Here is a 23,473-nt window from a genome sequence, read left to right as displayed (position 1 = left end):
CAATCCTTTCACAGCTCAGGCTTAAAGCAGCTGTTCTGCTTAAGATGAATTGGTTCTAGTCCAGTGGTGATAGGAGAGAACCCTAAGGAGTCTCCCTGCTTCTTTAGAATTCAGGCACGCGAGAATGAAGCCGTGCCATCGGGCACACTCCCGCCTCTGCGCCTCGCACGATCACAGGCCCATTCCTTCCCCAAGTCTACGTTTCAACGTCATCTACCCAACAAGACCTTCTGTGACGACCCTATTCAAATTGCACTCCGCCTCACTCTCACGTATTATTTTCCTGTCCTCCTTCCCTATGTGTCTTTCCTCCATAGAACTTACATTCTAATACATTTTAAAATATAGTGTAGTCCCCATTATCCATGGGGGATACATTCTGAGATCCCTGGTGGATGCTTGAAACTAAGGTTAGTACAGAACCCTATATATACATTTTTTCCTATACATACATAGCTCTTGATAACTTTTTTTTTAAGATTTTATTTATTCATGAGAGAGAGAGAGAGAGAGAGAGAGAGAGAGAGAGGCAGAGACACAGGCAGAGGGAGAAGCAGGCTCCATGCAGGGAGCCCGACGTGGGACTCGATCCTGGGCCTCCAGGATCACACCCTGGGCTGAAGGCAGTGCTAAACCGCTGAGCCACCTGGGCTGCCCTGGATAACGTTTAATTTATAAATTAGCTCTTACAAGAGTTTAACAACAATGAACTAGAACAATTATAACTATATACTGCAATAAAAGTTATGTGAATGTGGGCTTTCTCTCTCTCAAAATATCTTATTGCACTGTACTTACCCTTTCTCCTGTGATGAGGTGAGATGGTAAGATGCCTACGTGATGCAGTGAAGTAAATGTCATAGCCCTTGTGTCGTAGCGTTAGGCTCCCATTGACCCTCTGAGTATAAGTCGGGAGGATCATCTGCTACAGAGCAGACCACAGCTGACCACGGTTAACTGAAACCATGGAAGGCAAGACTGAGGGTTAAGTGGGGACCACTGTACCACTCAGTGCCTGTGTTTTTGTTAGCTTCTTCCCTGGAATATAAACTCCATGACTGTTTGGGTTTTGTTTATTTCGTTCATGTTGGATTCAAAGATCTGAGACCCAGTAGATGCCTATTATAAAAAAAATATTTACTGACTGAAGGAATAGTCCCTGGAAGTGCAGCTTTTCAGGGCTTCCTCATCACTCATATAAGCTGCAGGTCCCCACAAGACCATTCACTTTCCGGCTATAATGATACTGGGCTCACTTCTCCATGCCAGGACCCAGTCTGAAACACATAACACCATTCATTTCCCCCAGAGAGATTATGAGAATTCCTCAGATCGCTCTTTGGCTACGAATCCCCTTTCCATGGAAATGTAGCTCCTGCTCCTCAACAAGCCACTTCCTAGCCTCCTGCCAAAGTTGGTTTTTGCTTTACTGGAGCTCCACCTTCTGCCCTGACTCCTGTTTTCTGGGGTCTGTTAAATTATTTGAACAGGAGGCCGGGAGACTGATGTGGCTCTAATACTCTGGAGACCTATGTAAGCAAACCAAAGTCTAAACCTATAAATGCCCCAAGGTTGCAAAATAAAAACCTGAGGACAACCAAGCACAAATAGCCAACTGGGCTTTAAGCCCAGCCAATCAACAATTTCCTTAATTTGCTTTACTTTTTCTCTATAAAAGTCTTTCCCTGAGCTCTGCCCAATCCAAACTGATTTTTGCTCAAATAAATTCTTGAGGTGTTTAATATGCCTCAGTTTATCTTTTAATGGGGCCCAACTTTCATATGCACCGGTATTTAAAATCTTTCATAATTATGTAACCTTGGAAAAGTTGTTTAATTTTGACTACTTAATGAGGATGAATTAAGAAATATTAAATTCGTATTTATTTATGCAAAAAAGTATTTAACCTTAAAACTAATTGTGTCATTAACTCGCACGTCATATTTAAATAAAATGTCACAACAAAAAACCTTTCCAAAAAAGAGATGCATTTTAATGATGAAAGACAGCATTAGTGAATTTTTTCGTACATAACCTTTGTGGTGTTAAACATGTACTGTCAAATACATATATCTAACCGGATAAGACTATAATTATTTTGTCATGAAAAAGCTGTGATTTCAAAGGCTTTTAAAAAGGCAAAAATGGTAAAGTTACTCTTAGAAATGACACTTAGGAGTCAATGATATCAGAGTCAGATTGGCTGAAGAAGGAAAATAACAACAAACTTTTAACCCTTCTTAACATAAACCCCACTGCAAATACACAATTCTTCACAACACATAGGAAAGTGAATAACCTCAAGAGGCATTATGGCTTAGTTCTCTCCTGTATTAACAAACTTGGCTAAAGGCTCCTGAATTATAAAATCCTCTGACAAATTCCCCCTAGATTATATGCAGCTTTTCACTTTTAAAAGGTCATATAAAAAGATATAAATCAGTTTCCAGCAGAGCTAATATTGGTTCAAAATATTACAAAATATTACAAAAATTTATTTAGGTTATTTTAAAATACTAATGTAAGAAAATTCTAGTTTTAAAAAAATTTCAAACCAATCCTAGGCATTAAAAAATAGCTATATGGCTGGCTGAGGTTAATTTTCTAAAGCCAAGCAAACAAAAAAACCCCTTTCTTCCCCTCAAAACAGCAATGAGACACTTGCTCCATAATATTTGTTTGTTTGTTTTCCTACAAAAACCAGTTTACCATTTTCTGTAATCCCAGCCTAGGAACCAGCCTGTGAATGTGGGTGGTTCATGGCCCTGTTTTACAATGACAATTGGCGTCCTCTTGTCTCTTCCAGAAGGGTCGGTCTCAAGATACATTTTGGCTATAAAGGATTGAAAGATAAACACATCACTAGTTGTTGGTTTTTAAATTTATTTAAATTCAATTTAATTAACATATATTGTATTATTAATTTCAGAGGTGGAATGTAGTGATTCATCAGTTGCATACAACTCCCAGTGACACTACATCAACTGCCCTCCTTACTGTCCATCACCCAGTTACCCCATCCCCCAACTCCCCTCCCCTCCAGCAACCCTCAATTTGTTCCCTAGAGTTAAAGGTCTCGTATGGTTTGCTTCCCTCTCTGTTTTCCTTATTTTATTTTTTTCCCTTTCCCTATGTTCATGTGTTTTGTTTCTTAAATTCTACATGAGTGAAATCACATGGTATTTGTCTTTCTCTGACTTATTTCACTTAGCAGAATACACTCTAGCTCCAACCACATCATTGCAAATGGCAAGATTTCATTCTTTTTGATGGCAAAGTAATATTCTATTACACACACACATGTGTGTGTGTGTGTGTGTGTGTGTGTGTGTGTATCCATTCATCTGTTGAGGGACATCTGGCTCTTTCCATACTTTGGCTTTTGTGGACATTGCTGCTATAAACATTGCAGTGCATGTGCCCCCTCAAATCACTATGTTTGTATTCTCTGGATAAATACCTAGTAGTGCAATTGCTGGGTTGTAGAGTCAGTTTTTTTTTAAATTTTTATTTATTTATGATAGTCACACAGAGCGAGAGAGAGAGAGAGAGAGAGAGAGGGGGCAGAGACACAGGCAGAGGGAGAAGCAGGCTCCATGCACTGAGAGCCTGACGTGGGACTCGATCCCGGGTCTCCAGGATCGCGCCCTGGGCCAAAGGCAGGCACCAAACTGCTGCACCACCCAGGGATCCCTGTAGAGTCAGTTTTGATTAAACTAAAATATTATAGAATGAAAAGTATTCCAATAAAAGTAATGAATCAAATTTCCATTGCCCCAAAGTAGCCAAATACTGTTCCATATGAACAATTCCTTATTGATTTATCTCCTTGCACATGACAGTCTAATGATTGCCTAAAAAATTTCAAACTTTATAGAACTATCCTTATGGCATAATTATTCTTGTACTTTTCAAAAATTAAAACAAAAAACTGTGCCAAAAAGAAGAGTACTACTCAAAAAGAATTTTTAAAAATCTAGGTTATGATAGTGATAGAGGTCTTACTATTTCTATAACAAAATAAATAAAATAAAATACTGTTAATTGAATTTAAAGTTTTCAGAATTAATTAATCATGTTCTAAATTAGATAACAAAACATTTTTCTTATTCTTATTATGAAATGCTTCAGTTAAAAAAAAATCCATTACTCTTTAGTTCTGAAAGTGAAAGCTTACTAGATTCCTCTCAGTTTTAATATGTAGTTTTGAAGAATGTGGTGAAAAGAACAGTCAAGAACTTAGTAATAACCACTCAGTGTAAATGTCATCACTGTTCATGGGGTCTCGCTTACCAGACTTCAGAGACTCTGTTCTCTCGACTTCATTGGCATCTTTGCCAACCCAAATAAAAATCTGAAAAATGAAACAATAATTATATGTACCGTTTGGGGAGTATCAGCTTGGTGTAAGCCCTATGCAAAGTGCCTTTACACATCGCTTATTTCATCTTCACAGCAAGTCCTGAAGTTAGGGATCCTCGTGGAGAAGGAGGTGCAGAGAAGTTCCATCATTTTCCCAATGTTTGCACTTATTAGGAGACACTCTAAATTGATAGCCAGCCAGTGACTCCAGAATTCAAATTCTGGTATTTCAGGTTTATATAGTATTTTCTAGTTTATCGACTTTCTCAAAACAACATATTGGCTGTTTTCTGCAGGCACCCCTTGGGGTTGTAAGGCAGTCTTGATCCCCATATTATTATTATCTTGGGGGGACCACACTTAGCTTGTTTGTGGGGACCTCAGACTCCCTTGCAAAACCTCTGTCTTAAGCCTGTAGTATACACCTAAAACTGTATCCTCTAACACTTTGGTGTAAGTGCTATAATGATTAGTTTTTAAATACTGAGGTTTTTTTTTAACTGATATAATTACATATTCTGTATGTATTCTTCTTGTCAAATGTGTAGGTTGTGAACTTCAATACTGAAATATCTCTATTACCTTATATTTAAATCACTTTAAAATAACTTGTTGGCAGACAAATTTTGACCCAATTAGTTTTGATTGTATTCTAATTCATACTGAAAGCACTGAAATATTTACTTGCAGGGCACAGAACAAACCATAACAGCACAGTTATAAAAATGAAAAATATGATTTAAAAAATGAAATGGAGTAAGGGAAATCATCTCAAGTATCTATGACTATAGAACTGACTACAAACGGAAATAATTAAATTCTCCTGATTAAGGAAATGCCATTCTTATTTTATAATTCTTAATAAAGAAAAGGTGTTTTATTGACATGACATTTTAAATTTCCTATCTACAAATAAGTGATCCATTCACCTGGAGAGAATCTATGACTAATTCCAAATTCACATATGGTGATTCTAGACCAAGAAGCCAAGGAGTAGTAATATGATCAAATGACTTTAGCAATTAAGAACAGACCCAGAATTAACAATTACTGGTGTTGACTCTAAGATGAGGCCTAATTCAGATATGGGTTTCTTTTTTTTATATATATATTTTATTTATTCGTTCATGAGAGACACAGAGAGAGAAAGAGAGGCAGAGACACAGGCAGAGGGAGAAACAGGCTCCATGCAGGGAGCCTGACGTGGGACTCGATCCCAGATCTCCATAATCACACTCTGGACCGAAGGCGGCACTAAACCACTGAGCCACCCATGCTGCCCCAAATTATAGTTCTTAATTCTTTTCTCCTTCCCTCTGCTGTGTAATTGTTCTATACAATTTAGTTCCTAATATATTTACTTTTCCCTTTCACTATTATCAGCTTACACAAAGGTTAAAACAATAACAAAAAAATCCAACTATCAGGCACAGCATGCCAAATCACCATTCATTTTCTCCCAAATAAAGATACACACAACAGTAACATATTTTACTGTTTAGATTCAAAACTATTCTGCGTCTGCTTCTTCCCCAGAGCAGAGGTCCCCTATGATGACTTCTTGTTAGATTTTAAGAAAAATTCTAAATCTTTCAGTCTTCCCCATGGCACTATACCCCTATGGCATTGCACCCACTAGTGCGTTTACTAGTTAAATGAATGGATGAATGCATGAATAAATTGGGAATGAATGAATTTTAGAAATAAATGAAAAATAGAAGTTTTTTGCCTAAAACTATACACCCACAGATGGTAGCCATAGAAATTTTCCACATTAAGAAATCAATTTGCTATATGTATTAGTTTTATTTTTTTGCCAAACTATGTTGTCTTTTTAAAATACAGCCTAAATCTATTTATTATTAGTCTTGTCATTTTTCAAAGTTGGTTTTGTCAGCTCCCAAGTATAAGCACAGCAAATATAGTTTTACCTGTTCCCAAGCATCTAGTAACATGACATCCTCTTCTGCTAAATCATCCTGGGTGAACTCTCCTGGAACCTCTTCAATCTGAAATGTATGAAAAAGTTTTATGATCAAACAGTGAAGCAATAACTTTTCTAATACACGGGTTACAAACACACTGTATTTTTTGGAGCACCACAAAAATAAAGCCTGATAGTCATTTTTTGGGTTCTTTTTGGATAATAAAGGTTTAGATAATTGTTTATCTGTTTACTCATGTATCACAAACTGATGGAATCTTATCTGGGAAGCACAGTGCTTAATATAAACACTGCACCAGAATGCCTTAGGTAGGCTATCGCCCATTTGTGACAAGCTGTTTCACAGATTTCCATTGACTTTCTAGTCCCTAAAGACACTGGAGTTTATGGTCTAAGTATTAAATTTGTCTTTTACTTTGTAGGTCAAGGTTATTATCATTATTTTTTAAAGGTTTATTCATTTATTTAAGAGAGAGAGACCACAAGCAGGGGGAGGAGCAGAGGGAAAGGGTGAAACTTCAGACTCACCACTGAGCACAGAGCCCTACTTGGGGCTTCATCCCAGGGCCCTGAGATCATGACCTGAGCCCAAATCAAGAGTCAGTTGCTTAACCAACCAAGCCACCCAGGAGCCTGGTCAGGAATATTGTAATAAGATCAATAGGTCTGGTCACTTTCTAAACCAACAATTTTTGCCAAGATGATATAATATTCCATATGCGAAGCTTTATTATAATTATTTTAAATGGTTAAATTGTGTTCTCTGTAGTTGACATTAAAGGTTACTGGGAAGGGTTAGTTTAATGCACCCACTACGAGTGGCAGATATTTATCTGAAGTCCAAAATTTTTAAAGGATTCTGGATAATGAACCCCCTGATTTTTAGGAAGATGTAGCAGATCAGATTACAGTTCTTAATTCTTTTCTCCTTCCCTCTGCTGTGTGACTCTGTAGTACAGTTGAGTAAGTGGAGGTGCCCTCAGCCTTGGCCATGTCATATTAGCAAATGTGACTCATCAGAGGCCCTCCTGCACTCCTGGGCTCAGTCACTGGAAAAACAGGCATGAATCCAACCTGTAGCCCAAAGGAGAACCTCCCAGCTGGGCCTGGCCCAGATAAATTTGGTCCCAGGCAACCTGCAGCTTCATATTTGTTGTAATCTGATAAAGCTTTGAGACTGTTATACAGAAAACAAACAAAAACTACTTACAGAAGGCAAAAACTTAGTTTGTATTATCTTTTTTATGGAATATTTACAAATCACAGAGTGATTTAAAAAAGCAAAAACTTTAAATATCACTCCATATAAAGCATTATTCTAAAATCTTTTATATGAACAACTAATTTCATATTCACACAACTGAATGAAGTGGGTACTAGGACTTTCCCCACTTTACAGATGAGAATACTACAGCACAGAAGAGGGTAAGTAACCAGCCTAAGGTCACATAGCCAGTAAGTAGTATCACCAAGTAAGTGATACTGCACAGGCAGATGGGATCTAAAACCTGTGCTTTTAACCCATAGGCTCTGCTGTCTTGTGTGAATCAATATGTCTAAAGTCTACTTTCTGATTATGATAGCCAGATCAAATACTTGTTAATGACATTTTTCCTTAAATTGTGAAGGGAATGGTCAGAGTTACAAATATCAAACAAGAAAATGAATAGGTGTAGGGAAAAGTATATTTCCCTTAAATATATTCATGACAAAAACAAAGACTAATAGATTTTTTTGAACCTGACTGAGAACAAAGCCTAGGTATTATTTTTGTAAAACCTATCTTCATTGGAAACAAGCATGTCATTTACAGCAATATTAGTATATAATACTAATAAGAAATTACAGAATGATTAGTTGAAAAAGAAGTTGTTTGGATGTCGTATCAAATTAACAGTTAAAATAGTAAAATAACATTATTTCTAACAAGTTTCTAAAATTCAGCGATTTCCTAGGAAGTAGTGAGCATAGTGAGCAATTGTGGTGCCCGGCAACCAAATATTTATCACAATTCAAATCTTTAATTTAAATCTTAATTTTTAGGTCAAATCACTTATAATCTTCAAATGTGGTTTAAACATGAGCAGTTTCTTCCTCAAAAAACCTAGCATGTCAAACAGAAAACAGAATTTTTATGGTTAAAGTGAGATGAGAGGGCTGTACTCCAGGATATCTTGGAGCCCAGGATAAAATCAGTCCTGTACACCAGATACTTCAAAATGTCTGGAATTCAAAGCCTGTGTGTGAATAACTATAAAATAGAATATTCTTGCTGATTTCAGTATATTTGCAGGTGTGTACGTAGCTTTCAGTGATTCTGCCCAATGATCATAATATTTTCATAATATTTCTAGGCAGTCAACGTGGTGAAACTTTTTATTCCCTGGGAAACTGAAGTGTAAAACTGACACAGTTTGATCAGAAACTACCATGGTTTCCCACAGAAAGTGTCAAATTATTAAATCAGTAAATCCAACCACATGCATATTCATACAGCAACAACCTCATGCTGACACAGGTGCAAAGTAGCTGCTATTTTTAAAAGCAGGTTTATTTATATAGTACTTTACAGTATTCCTACGTTTTGACATCCGTTACACCATTGACTCCTTTCCTGTGTATGTGTGTTCCTCCCTCTTTTATTGTAGTTAAATACATATAACATAAAAATTATAATTTTAATCATTTTCAAGTGTGTATGTATATATTCACATATTCTATAGCATCCACCTCCATTTTCATCTTCCCAAACTGATTTCCACACCTACTAAACATTAACTCCCCATACTTACTTCCCCTCACTTCTTTCTTCTTTTTTTGAAAACAGGCATTTATCTAATTTCAGAATTACATGTAAGATAGACCTGTTTCAGTTCTTTCCACAGTTTTGCTTTATTGCTTACCTGTTTTCCTATTTTGTTTAGGTATCTCATACATTTTTATTTTATTTCAATTCTATTTAAATTCAATTAATTAACATCTAATGTATTGTTGGTTTCAGAGGCAGAGATGATTCATCAGTCTTATATATACCCACTGCTCATTACATCACGTGTCCTCCTTAATGCCCATCACCCAGTTACCCTCCCCCCACTCTCCTCGAGCAACCCTCAGTTTGTTTCCTATGATTAAGAGTCTCTTATGGTTTGTCACTCTCTCTAATTTCATCTTGTTTTATTTTTTCCTCTCTTCCCCTAAGCTCCTCTGCTTTGTTTCTTAAATTTCACATAGGATTTTTTTTTTTAATTCTTATTTATTTATGATAGTCACAGAGAGAGAAAGAGAGAGAGGCAGAGACATAGGCAGAGGGAGAAGCAGGCTCCATGCATGGGAGCCCGATGTGGGATTCGATCCCGGGTCTCCAGGATCGCACCCTGGGCCAAAGGCAGGTGCCAAACCGCTGCGCCACCCAGGGATCCCTTCACATAGGATTAAGATCATATGATAATTGTCTTTCTCTGATTGACTTACTTCACTTAGCCTAATATCCTCTAGTTCCATCCATGTCATTGCAAATGGTAAGATTTCATTTTTTTGATGGCTGAGTAGTAGTCCTATACATATACGATGGAATACTACTCAGACGTCATTGACTCTTAAAACCACCGTCTGTAGAGCTAAGATTATCAACTGCCGTTTCCAGATAAGAGGGCTAAAACTGAGAATCACAGCAATGACATGGCTGAAAAGTGTTAGAGCCACACCAGAATGCCTCTCCTAATGTTGTTTGGTTCTACCCCAGTATTTCGCAAGATACTCACGACAAATCTTCCAGTTTTATTAGAGCAGCCATAAAGCCGAGGTGGGTGGTCTTCAGCCTGTGTTTCTAGCAGTGGAGAGGTCTGGTAGTCTTTTTTCCCTCCAAGGGAATTCCAAAATTCCTCTGTGAAAAACACAATGCGTTATCCATTGCATTTCCAGGAGCAGAGAGTTGGTCTTGCCTTATTTTTTTTAATAATAAATTTATTTTTTATTGGTGTTCAATTTGCCAACATACAGAATAACACCCAGTGCTCATCCCATCAAGTGCCCCCCTCAGTGCCCACCACCCAGTCACCCCCACCCCCCGCCCTCCTCCCCTTCCACCACCCCTAGTTCATTTCCCAGAGTTAGGAGCCTTCATGTTCTGTCTCCCTTTCTGATATTTCTCACACATTTCTTCTCCCTTCCCTTCTATTCCCTTTCACTATTATTTATATTCCCCAAATAAATGAGAACATATAATGTTTGTCCTTCTCTGATTGACTTATTTCACTCAGCATAATACCCTCCAGTTCCATCCACGTTGAAGCAAATGGTGGGTATTTGTCATTTCTAATGGCTGAGTAATATTCCATTGTATACATAATTGGTCTTGCCTTATATTAACAAATGATATTATTTCACCTTGACCTTAATGTCAAGAAACTACTTAAATATAGCAGGTATCTTCACCCACTTTTGCAACTAATGGAAGGATTTGTAATGCCCTATAACTGCTTTGAAGGTCTTATTTATGAAAATAATGAATTATATGATAAGCAATTGTACCAAACAGAAGTCCTGGCTAGTGTCCTTGACACTGCAGTACACACCTGGTTCCTTGCCTTCCTGAATCCTTGTGGTTTTGCATTTGAGGACACTTGCCACATACTCAGCTCCTTTCTCCTCCTCCTGGCTAGCGCCTTTTCCTATCCAGATGTAGCCATTGTTTTGTCTCAGTTTCAAGACAAAAACATCATTGGAATTCAAAGACTGTGCATCAATATCTACCTAGAATATAAAGAAAAATGACACAGTGGTTCAAATTCATTGCGACTCCCTCAATAAACATGTCTGAGAAACTGTGACCGGGACAAACTATCCATCGCCTTCTGTCCTGATCCCAGGGTGGCACTGGGACACCACTATGGCCTTAGAAATACCAGTAGCACTTTGCTCTGTATCACTTTAATGCTCAACTGCCTGCAGAGAGCAGCACAGGGCTCTAAGAATAAAAGTAGCCAAACTTAAGTAACAAGTAACAAAGATAATATTCAAAGAAACCATAAGAACAAGTATGGGCTATGATTGATGTTTTGAAAGTGGGGGTAATATGCATAAATGATATACATAAAGCAAAGATGTTCAGTTCTTCTCTCCTGAAGAAAGTTTTCCAAATAACCAAAGCGACACCTACCCAAAGCAATCTACAGATTCAATGCAATCCCTATGAAAATACCAACAGCATTTTCCCACAGAAGTAGAACAAACAATCCTAAAATTTGTGTTGAACTACAAAATACCCTGAATAGCTGAAGGAATCTTGAAAAAGAAAAACAAAACTAGAGGTATCACAATTCCAAACTTCCAAGGTATACTACAAAGCTGTAGTGATCAAAACAGTATGGTACGGTACAAAAATAGACACAAAGATAAGTGGAACAGAATACAAAGTCCAGTAATAAAGCCACACTTATATGGTCAATTAATCTTTGACAAAGAAGGCAAGATTATGCAATGGAAAAAAGTCTCTTCAACATGTGGTATTGGGAAAACTGGAGAGCTAAATGCAAAAGAATGAAATTGAACCACTTTCTTACACCACACAAAAAAATTAACTCAAAATGGATTAAAGACCTAAATGGGAGACCTGAACTACAAAATTCTTAAAAGACAGCACAGCTGGTCATTTCTCTGACATCGGCCATAACAGCATCTTCCTAGATATGTCTCCTGAGGCAAGAGAAACAAAAGCAAAAATAAACTATTGACACTGCATCAAAACAAAACAAACTTCTGCACAGCAAAGGAAATAACCAACTAAACTAAAAGACACCCTACTGAATGGGAGAAGATATTTGCAAGTGATAAATCTGAAAAAAGGTTAGTATCGAAAATATTTAAAGAACTTAAATAACTCAACACAAAAGAACAAATAATCCAATTAAAATTGGGCAGAAGACATGAACAGACATGTCTCCAAAGAAGACATCCAGATGGCCAACAGACACATGAAAAGATGCTCAACATCACTCATCATCAGGGAAATGCAAATTAAAACCACAATGAGGGATCACCTCACACCTGTCAGAAGGGTTAAAATCAAAAACACAACCGTTGTGCACTGTTGGTGGGAATGCAAACTTGTGCAGCCACTGTGGAAGACAGTATGGAGGTTCTTCAAAAAGCTAAAAATAGAACTACACTATGATCCAGTACCAGCATGACTGGGTATTTACCCAAAGAATCTGAGAACACAAATTTGAAAGGATTTATGTGCCTGTGTTTATTGAAGCATTATTTACAACAGCCAAATGATGGAAGCAGCCCAAGTGTCCAAAGATGGGTAAATGGATAAAGAAGAAGTGGGATATATATATATATCATTCAGCCATAAAAAGCAAGGAGATCTTGCCATTTGACAACATACATGATCTACAGAGTATAATATTAAGTGAAACAAGACAGAGAAAAACAAATACCATATAACTTCACTCATATGTGGAATTTAAGAAACAAAGCAAATGAACAAGGGGAAAAAAAAAGAGACAAACCAAAACAGATCCCTAACTATACAGAACAAACAGGGCTACCAGAGGAGAGGTGAGGGGATGAGTGAAATACACGAAGGGGATTAAGAGTACACCTATTACCATGAGTACCTAGTAATGTATAGAATTGTTGAATCACCATATTGTACACCTGAAAATAATATAATACTGTATATTAACTACTCTGAAATTTTTTTAAAGCTACCAAGGGACACCTAAAAAATCATAAAACAGGGACTGGAGTCCAATGTCGGCAAAGAAATAACAATGCAAATTCACTTAAGGGTTCTCTGGGCTCTGATAAATTGTAACTCAAATTGTGTAAGACTTTAGCAGATTAGTAACACAGCACTGATATGTCCCTTTTTTTCAACCAAGAAGCTGTGGCCACTGTCTGAGATCAGCTAGATTAGCATAGTTCTGCTCTCTATGGTCACAGAGAAATGAGAAGGACCTACTTGGGCCCAGGCTTTGGCCTGAAGGGGAGGCTGAAAGTGGAACATCAGGGCAGGGCAAGCATGTACAGTCACAGGCCAAAGGTCCTATGATGGCCCTGTGCCTTCATGCCTATAAACTTGTGATTCTGTGACTCTGTGTCAGACTCTGTGAGGACCTCTCTCTGACCACATGACTATGTGACTATGACAGTATATGAATGACTTTCTGCACCATTGAGGGACTCAAAGTGATGAAGAAGAATCAGTGAGCAAGCCTGAAATGCAGCAGCCATGAGAGAGGAACAAAATCAAGGGTGGGAAAAAAAAAAAATCAAGGGTGGTGTTCTGAGGCCAAGGGCAGAGGGCTTTTCAAGAAGGAAGTGATGCTGAGGTGCCCAATGATGGTGTTTGGTCAACTGAGTTGAGCTGCCATTAATTACGTGGACAGCTGGATTTCACCAAGTTCATCAGGACCCTATTCCCAGAAAGATCACTAAAGGAGGAAGAAATAGATACTGGAAGTTTTATTTTTATTAATTTTTTTATTAAAGTATACTTGACATACAATCTGTTGGAAATGTTAAAGATGTGTTCCAAGGGTTGATTACAATCATCCCTTTTTTGTAGGAACAAAGCCTTTTGGACTAAGAGTCAAAGGAATCTACCAGATGTGATGATGGAGACTAATAGGAACCAGGATTGCCAATTTCTCATCCAAATGTCTCCTTATTGCCACAGAGTGAAGAGCTTGGATGATAGACAGGGGACAATAGGCCCCGACACAGAGCAGTGTGACATCAGGAAGGTAGTTCCAAAATAGAACATTATAAAGCTTTAGCTTCCCAAGAGATGAAAATAGAAAGCTTTACAAACAATGATTCTGATGAGCACATTTCAGACAGGAGGGGAATGTGAAGGACAGTTTGAGAGGCAGCAAGCAAACAAAGGAACCACATCATAAGCAGCTCACATGTCTCATAAAAACATGCATGCCAGAAGAGACCAGGAATGCAAGGATTCTCACTGACTCTTCCATCTAAAATCAGCTGAGAGTGCCTGCAGAGGAGAGCTTAATGGTTGTGACAGATTAAAAATATATATATATATATATCATAATTGAACACATGGGAATCTGTGTACAGAATGTTCTAGATGAGGTCAATACATATGACAGCATTTAAATGATATGACTGAATGAGAATGCCATGGAGACGGCCAAGACTGAGCGTTGGGGGTTTGGAAGACACACAGAGGAGGAGAAGCAGAAACTGGATTGGCGTGAGAAGTGGAGTGAAAACACTCTTCAGAAGTTTGGAGGAAATCTTGATAAGTGTGGTGCTTCAAAGGTCTTAGAGAAAAAAACAAAAAACAGTGTTTCAAGAAGCTAGGGAAGAATGATTACGGCAAAGGCCATTGGAAGCTTAAGGAAAGAGGTCAGAAAGAGGTTTGACTCCGTTAAAGGCAGGCATGAGGTAACAGGCCATCAGTGGCCAGAATGAGAGGAGAAGGGACTTAACCATGAAGGGACAGGGAGTGAGTGAGGACAATGCTTTGAGGGCCTGTGCTCTTAAGCAGGACAGAGAAAACAACATGGCAGCTGGGAAGATCAGGGGTAAGAGAGTTTTTAAAGGAAGACAGGAGTGTTTTAAAGGCAAGCTTGCATTCTGAAGTAAATGATCCAGAGAGGAAGAATGTGCTGCTGATACAGAAGAGTAAGGAGATCACTGCCCACCATAATGATGAACTGGAAGTGAGGTAAGAACATGGGACCAAGGGAAATTCAGGAAAGCCCTTAGGAAGGCAAGAAGGCAGGGGTTATGGACAGAAGTTGGAGGTTCTGTCCTCAGCGAGACAATGGCTGAAGCCACCATAGAATAAGAGAGGAAGGACTGGCAGCTCCATGGATGGCGGCACCAGGAAGCTAAGGGAGGAAGAGTCTGATAAGAAGGACAAAAGTCAAAGAGGCAAGAGTGAGCAAGGGGAGTACCCCACCCACACCCCTACCTGGTAAGAGGACATTGGGGAAAAACAACTATAGAGGGCTGCATGAGACTCTGTGTCCTCAGAGGACAGTCACAGAGCAAGAAGGTAATGAGGGAGGCTGGTTTAGAGAAGAGGTTGCAGGTGGAGGGTATGCCATGACCTGCCCAGTGTCAAGGGCTTGGCTGAATGGATTGTGTGAAGGGGAAGGGTTGGCGGGTGGGTTCGAATGTGGGGGTTACAGAATGTGTACGGCAGTTTAGGTATGACTGGAGAGCCTTGAGATTTCTTTTTTTTTTTTTAAATAAATTTATTTTTTATTGGTGTTCAATTTACCAACATACAGAATAACACCCAGTGCTCATGCCGTCAAGTGCCCCCCTCAGTGCCTTGAGATTTCATTGGTGACTGAGGTGTCTGGGTCATGAAAGGTGATGGATTATCTAGAGGTCAAAACACTCAGCCATTTAAACACCTGGGCCTACTGGCTTGTCCATACCTGGAGGTCTTCTTGTCTTCTGACCTGTGATATGGGGTTTGAGTTCTTTGACAGCTGCTGTCAGAGACAGCTTATTTGGCTGGTTGAGTAATGGCTCTGGCCCAATATAGGGAAGCTTGCCTTCTGCATTTGTTACAGTTGTACCAAGAAGGGTTTTCCCTCTCAAATTTTCTCTGTGTGACCACCTGACCATCACCTGCCATCCATCTTCCTCCAGGCCTTTCAAGATAAAGCTTCAATTGCCTCAGGCCCTTGACCATTTGATCTGTTACATTATTCCTAAAATTCATTTGTTTTGATACAATGCAACTGAAAAGTGTGAGAGGCCTGGTCTCTACAGTTAACTTTTTACTTGGTTCTCCTGCTTTTGTTTTTTTGTTTTGTTTTGTTTTTGTTCTTATGAGAATAATGGATTAATTTTCAAAAGACAGAGAGTTTACTTAACAATTTTTTGAAGACTCATATTTGTTAATGGCTCAGGTCCACTGGGAAGTCCATAAATAGAGCACGTTTTATTGAATGCATGACATTACCTCCATGATTCTGGTGATGGATGCCAGGTTTCTCCGGACTTGAAAGAGGCGTGTAGGGGGAGCAGGTGCCTGACCTCCTTTCTTTGATGTTCCATTCTTGTAAATAATGAGCGGTTTGTCTTTGAACAAACTCAGCAGGTGAGCAGGCTCTTTGCCTTGGGAGACTCGGATCTGGGAGGGTGGTGGATAAAAGAAATGTGATGAAGGGCACAACGAAGGAGGGCTCTATTTCCACATGTGTTATTTTCCTTTTAGAAAACAAAACAAAAAATAAATAAATAATCCAGAGCAGGAGGCATGATGATTATCAGATAATATAGGTTAATGCTAATCAGGCACAGTGTTCTTTACTTGAGTCTTCGACTCCAGACACAGTACGCTGAGCCATTTCTTGTAGGAGGAAACATCACCCTACTGCACCACTTCCTGCATCCAGAAAGTATAAAGTCGTGAGTGTGTTCATGGCCATCTTCAAAAGAGAAAAAACAACAAAGTGCTGATGTAAGTCACTGTAAAAATTACTTTCTTCAAGAGCACCCACATTTGATAGCTGTGTAGTGACACTCTTGTTTCTGAAATGTTTTGGATCTTGTTCAGAAGATAAAGAGATGTGCATTTAAATGCTTCCAAAAATAAGATGACACCAAAGCACACTCATTACTTGTACATATCTACAACTATGAAATGAAAAATTATGATAACATAGCCTCTAAGCATCAAAATCTGGCAAAAATAAATACAATATGTTTTCTACTTTTTATTCATAGAAATGGTAATAGATTTGCTTAATACAAGCCCACTTTAAAAATATGTAATATAAGGACTTTTCAGGATAAGAAAATTGAAAAAAGTAAATGGTAAATTATTTAATTTCACCTATTAGCTTAACACCAGATATTGGATTAGAAATGAGTTTCCTATTTCTTTTTTTTTTTTAAAGATTTTATGTATTTATTCATGAGAGATGCAGAGAGAGAGAGAGAGAGAGAGAGAGAGAGAGGCAGAGACACAGGCAGAGGGAGAAGCAGGCTCCATGGACTCGATCCAGGGTCTCCAGGATCATGCCCTGGGCTGAAGGCAAGCACTAAACCGCTGAGCCACCCAAGCTGCCCGAGTTTCCTATTTCTTACATAAATTATTGATGCAATTGTTTACATAGTTCAACTTTTGTGTCAGTTCTCTATATTTTTTCAATTATTTTGCCCTATGCTAAAAATGAACTTACACACCTAGTGTGTCTTTTTCTAGAAGCCAAGTAAATGAGAATGCTGATGCACATACCATAGCAGAGAGGTCTAAAGAATGTTGAAAATAATTAACTTTCTTTCTTATTTTATTAAAAAAAAAATTTAAGTAAATTCTATCCCAATGTGGGGCTTGAGCTCACAACTGCAAGATCAAGATTCACATGCTCTACTGACTGAACCAGCCAGGCACCCCTTACAGATATCTTCCAATTAGTAGACATTCAAATAAGCAAGTAGTAACTTATGAAAATGTCTTTTAAGTCACAAGGTTAGCTAGGATTACATAAAAAACTGTTGTTGGCTTGGCATTTCCTGTAACAGTGAGAAAATCTCAACTGCCAACATAAAAAAAAAAAAAAAAGATGGCCAAAAAAAAAAAAGAAAAAAAAAGATGGCCCCTGATTAAGACCCATTTTCCACTGCTAAATTAAAATAAAAGAGATAAAAAGTAAGTTGAAAAACTTTCACTACTGCTAATATACACTACAAAGAATTTTAAAACAGCAGTACAGCACTGGAGCTGCTTATGCATTACTGTAAACTACTGCCATCTAGTGATTAAACTAAACGTTACCATTTCATTGTGAATTTAGGATTCAGTGGGCTAATTTTTTTTTCCCCCCAGTGGGCTAATAATTAATGGAAATTCATTCACTGGGCGTACCAAATATTTTACTACAAAAGACAGAATTTATAATGCACAATGCAGATCTTCAAAGTTTTTGCATATTTTGGTAAGGAACACTTTATTTTTATTTATTTATTTATTTTTTTTAAGGAACACTTTAAAGATCAATTACATGACACTGGTGTCAGTTCTTAACTAGAAATATTTCTTCAAGGGGATCCCTGGGTGGCTCAGTGGTTTAGCACCTGCCTTCAGCCCAGGGTGTGATCCTGGAGTCCTGGGATCGAGTTCCCATCGGGATCCCTGCATGGAGCCTGCTTCTCCCTCTGCCTGTGTCTCTGCCTCTCTCTCTCTCTCTCTCTCGTTCTCTGTGTGTCTCTTATGAATAAATAAAATCTTTTAAAAAAAATTTCTTCAAGAAGTGAATGTAACAGTTCATGGGAAAGTAGAGTTCAGTACATTTTAAAAATTCAGTCATCTTGCTAATTTATTAAAAAAAATAAAAAGTTTATATGAACATTTACATTTAAATTTAAATTGCTTTATATATCCATTAACAAGCACCAAGACAGGAAAGAAACCAGCCAGAAGACCAAATTTAGCGTCCACATCTTAGATTCTCTGTACTAAAATATTTGACTTACCTCCCTATTTAATTATTACCCTTTAAGAAGTAAAGACACATTTACAATGATTTGAAAACTGGAAAGTGATCACCTGGAAATAATAACTTGGGTAGAATAGTTTAATGTCAACTGTCAATTCTTTGGGTTCCTTAGATCTATTAATAGCTTTTTGTTTTTGTTTTTAGTTTTGTTTGCTCTCTCTTTTCCAGAATCTGAGTTGCAAAATGAAAAAGATGCAATATTTAGAAAATGTCAAATTCCCATCCCAACTTGAGAGGAAGGCTTTAACGAATCATCTGGCTAGCAAAACTTTAACTTGCGTGTACTCTGGGAGTAAAACTATCCCAACCTGCACAGCCTGTCCTCTGAGGGACCTATCCAACTGAACTGTCAGGAATGCAGATGTTGTCAGTTCGTCTCGTGTGGCATTCGCTCCTTGCCTGGAGGAACCAAAGTAAAATAAATTAGTTTGTATTTACGTTTTAAGACTTTCTAATGTAGGCATTTCAGAGACTTAAGTCATTATGAAAGATAAAGATGAAACCGTTTTGATGTGATATACCCACAGAAGCTATTGTTTTTTGAAAGTACTAACACTGAGCCATGGACTGCCCTGTGTGGTGCCTAGGACCACACATGATAATTATATTTCTGTCCTCATTTTATAGAAAAAAATATTGAGGCTTACCTCTTTACATAACATAGCTAAGTAATCAGGGCAGTCTCATTTCAAGTTGGAGCTGCCTATTTTGGGAAACCATCTCCACAGTAAAAATAATACATTTGAGTAGAATATGAGCCTCATCTGTTAGGCGGATATTAGAAGCGTCCTATCATTACATGAATATTTGGTGACCATAGTAACAAATGTCTGGACCCAGAAAAATCAAGAAAATAATCATCAGAAGTAGGTAGTGGAGTGGCCCTGTTTTGTCATTCTAGCGATTCTTTAAAGGAATTATCAGTAAAATCATAAAAGTGGCTGAGTTCTACCGGAGACCCAGATAATAAGGGCCAATAAATCAGTTCATTCAGTTCATTTCCAATTTCTCTTTCTAAGGTAGCTTGTGATTATATCTCCAAACTCTAGCTTAACCTGTAAAGCAACCTTTGGGAGATCTGCTTGTTTGATGACTTTGGGGGGGTCGGGAGGGAAGCCAAAGCATTGAGCAGTTTCTTTCTAGCCTATTTTCTCATCTCTGTCTCCTAGGGGTTAGCAGGAGAAACACTAATCCTGGAAATGGATTTGAGAAATTAACCAAGGCACCCAGGTGGCTTAGATGGTTTGGCATCCAACTCTTGATTTCAGCTTGGGTCATGATCTCAAGGTCATGAGATCAATCCCCACATTGGGGGCTTGAGAATTTCTGTCTCCTTCTGCCCCTCTCCCCCCACTTGCACACATGCTCTCTCTTTCTAAAATAAATAAATAAATCTTTTTTTTTTTTAAAGAAGTTAACCATATCTTTTCTTCTGAAATTTTAAGAGTGACCTACTTGTCCAATACCCAGAACAGATTAGCAATAACCTCCCATTCTGGGCAACACACACATATACATACACACACCCCAAAACACTGGGTACAGGAAACATGCTTTGTTTATTTCAGAATATTTCATTGCACCAACAGGGTGAAATGATATAAAAATGTTCACAATAGTGGGTGGGGGCAAAAAATAAGGGACATGCTCACATGAAGCACATATTTGAAAGAAAATAAAAAATGTTTTCCCTAATAAAGACACACTCATGAAAATATAGTCCTTTAATGCTAATAGCCTAAATTTTCAAGGAGCCTATAATGTGAATAAACACTTCTGTGAACCACCAGGACCACAGAGTGGGGAGTAACAGAGCTGTGGGTGACAGCTGGATCTGTTACCACTTGTCATTTCTCTGACACATCTGCAATTCCCTGACTTCTCCGTTTCCTCTTTTTTTCTGTAGAAAAACACTCAACTGACTATAGACAGTATCACCAAATTTTTGTTTCAATTCCCATTTTTTTTTACCTCTGAAGTATTTCAATAAGCAAACCTGGAAAGCCTCACCAAACTTCCACCTTTGGACACTCTCAATAAATTTTTCACTACTTGGAGCACCTGGGTGGTTCAGTGCTTGAGTGTCTGCCTTTGGCTCAGGGCATGATCCCAGGGTCCTGGGACTGAGTCCCGCATTGAGCTCCCCATGAGGAGCCTGCTTCTCCCTCTACCTATGTCACTGCCTCTGTGTGTCTCTCATGAATGAATAAAATTTTAAAAAAGTTTTTCTTCACTATTTACCTCTTCTACTCCATGGCAAAGTGACCCATGCACCCAACCACACAGATTCAGACCAGTTTGCTTTATGGATCTCTGATGCAGGGGGTTAAATACGCTACTGCAACTAATACATAATAAAGTTGCTCTTTGTCTCTAGCTTTGAAAATCTATGTTTGGGCGCTGGGGGTGGGGAGGAACAGTCTACTTTGGCATGATTTCTTCTTTATAAACTTTTGGCGCTTGTTACAAATTAAAAATAAATGCTGCATGAAAATGGAATGTATTGCTTTGAGAGATTCATCATTGCCATTGTTCAACAATATTTGTTTAATTTCAATTACCTGACATTCCAGAGAAAAGATCACTGCTGAAATGTTTTTTCACCCTACCACTTTAGAATATAAGTGGTTTCAGGAATAAAAACAATAACATATATGTGTGTTCAGTAGTTAATTCCAGTCCTTCACCTTCTGCTGTGCCTCCTGGACTTAAACATTTGCACCCCTGCACCAAAATTATCACATTAACTGTGAAGTTATTTAGTTTGAAAGATAATCTTCAAGAGATCTGCTTATTTTCTAAATATCTCTTCACTGTTCTCATAGAAGCTTTGAAGTCCTACAAACCATACAATGTTAACAAACTTCTGTATTTAACATCCATGATATTAAATGGCAAAGACTCTCAAAAGGACTCTCAGGTATCTAACTTATATTCTTGATATTTAATAAAAATCAATTCTCATCATAGAAAACCCAAACACATAAAATTGAAAAGAACAAATTAAATGATCTCTCCCTCCATTCTTGTCCCATCCCAAAGAGAGTAACTATTAAGAGTGTGGCATATTCTCAACTTTTCCCTTTGAATTTTTTACAGTGAGGGCCAAACCTGCTCTCCTCCTAAGTTTTCTATCTCAGTGAATGAAACACTACCCACTTGTGCACGGACTAGAAATCTGGGGTCACCCTTGATGTGGTCATCTTGTTTCCCATAGCCAGTCGTTCAGATGCCAACACCTTAATACCACACGTTGGTATTAAGTTCTCTCCCTGATGCTTTTAACACTCAGTTCTGGCCACATTCTCATTCAGCTGGATGGCTGCAACACATTCCCAATGGCCTCCCCTGCCAACGATCTTCTCCTATCAGGCCATTCTCATAGAGATGTCAACCAGAATAACTTCTCTAAGAGGAAAGCCAATCATACTACTGCCCTGAGCAAACTCTTTGGTTTCCAATGCCCTGAAAATAAAGTTCATGCTCCCCAGACACTTACTGGTTGGCTCCTTCTGATTTCTCCGATTTTATCTTTTGCTCCCTAACTTTGCATGTTACTAGTAGATGAGAGCATACTTTCTCTGCATTGCTTAGAAAAACCTCTCTATTTGCTGGCCTGCCTCGCTGCTACTTCTGCTTCTACTTTTAGATGGCCCTTCTTCTAGGAGCCCTAGGAGTGGGCTTAGAGGTCTTGTCTTGAGTTTCCCAAAGATAAGCTTGGTTTTATCTTAAAATACTTCATACTTTATTGAAGTGCCTAATCACCTGCTTCCTTTCAAAGTGTAAATTCTTGAAACACAGGTCATATATTTTTTTAACCACTCTATCTTTAGTATGTATCTAGCACAGTGCTTGCCACATAGAAAGTGTTCAGTGAATACTTTCAAATAATTTGAGAAATAGTAACTGCATTTAACATTGATCATCTGATTTCATCTGTTTTAGTTATATTCACATAGTTATGTAATTTACATAGATTGCAAATTGTTAATTTTTCAAAATGGTCTTTTGAATTCCTTGTTTAGTCTTTCTTGTTTGATCTAAGTGCCACGATCAATTATATTTTTCATATACAAAAGAGACTTAAGGGACACCTGGGTGGCTCAGCAGTTGGGCACCTGCCTTCCGCTCAGGTCATGATCCTGGGATCCGGGATCGAGTCCCACATCAGGCTCCCTGCAAGGAGCCTGCTTCTCCCTCTGCCTATATCTCTGCCTCTCTCTCTCAGTCTGTTTCTCTCATGAATAAATAAATAAATCTTAAAAAAAAAAAAGTTAAGACGAAGACTAAGAAACAGAATGTAAAAGAAAAGCTGACTGAGAACAACTGATTATCCCTACAAATGCCATGCTTTGCACAAATACTTTTCTGAGTTAAAATTTTGGAAGAGGAAATGCCAAACGGCCAAATACCAAGGTATAGCTGCACTCAGCTTTAGACTTAAAGAGAGCTATAGATCAAGGTGTGAGATGTTGCTTCACCAGTTACGACAGTTGTGAATGTGGGGTAAATTACTTAATCCATTTGATTCTCCCTTCCCCTTATTTTTGAAAATAACACGGTTGTAAGGAACAAACATAATAAATGGAAACATCTAGCACTTTGCTAGTACAAACACGCTGCTCCAAAAAATGGTTGCTATGAAGATGACACCTTAAACACA

The 23,473-nt window shown here is 38.2% G+C and overlaps 1 protein-coding gene across 1 annotated transcript in view; it reads right to left on the bottom strand.

The window, feature by feature from the left end:
* Positions 1 to 1,967: 1,967 nt before the first annotated feature.
* SCIN (scinderin) overlaps positions 1,968 to 23,473 on the bottom strand; it is a 76,817-nt gene continuing 55,311 nt past the window's right edge. The window contains exons 10-16 of the mRNA XM_055314833.1: positions 19,119 to 19,209; positions 16,269 to 16,439; positions 10,882 to 11,059; positions 10,069 to 10,190; positions 6,294 to 6,371; positions 4,294 to 4,354; positions 1,968 to 2,833 (exon numbers count right to left, since the gene is read on the bottom strand). Coding sequence (XP_055170808.1) covers positions 2,706 to 2,833; positions 4,294 to 4,354; positions 6,294 to 6,371; positions 10,069 to 10,190; positions 10,882 to 11,059; positions 16,269 to 16,439; positions 19,119 to 19,209 — 829 coding nt within the window. The 3' untranslated portion in view covers positions 1,968 to 2,705. The remainder of the gene's footprint in view (positions 2,834 to 4,293; positions 4,355 to 6,293; positions 6,372 to 10,068; positions 10,191 to 10,881; positions 11,060 to 16,268; positions 16,440 to 19,118; positions 19,210 to 23,473) is intronic.

The sequence above is a fragment of the Nyctereutes procyonoides genome, unplaced genomic scaffold (assembly GCF_905146905.1).
Source record: "Nyctereutes procyonoides isolate TBG_1078 unplaced genomic scaffold, NYPRO_anot_genome, whole genome shotgun sequence".
In the NCBI taxonomy this organism is placed as follows: Eukaryota; Metazoa; Chordata; class Mammalia; order Carnivora; family Canidae; genus Nyctereutes; species Nyctereutes procyonoides.
This window is presented reverse-complemented; position numbering and strand designations above follow the sequence as displayed.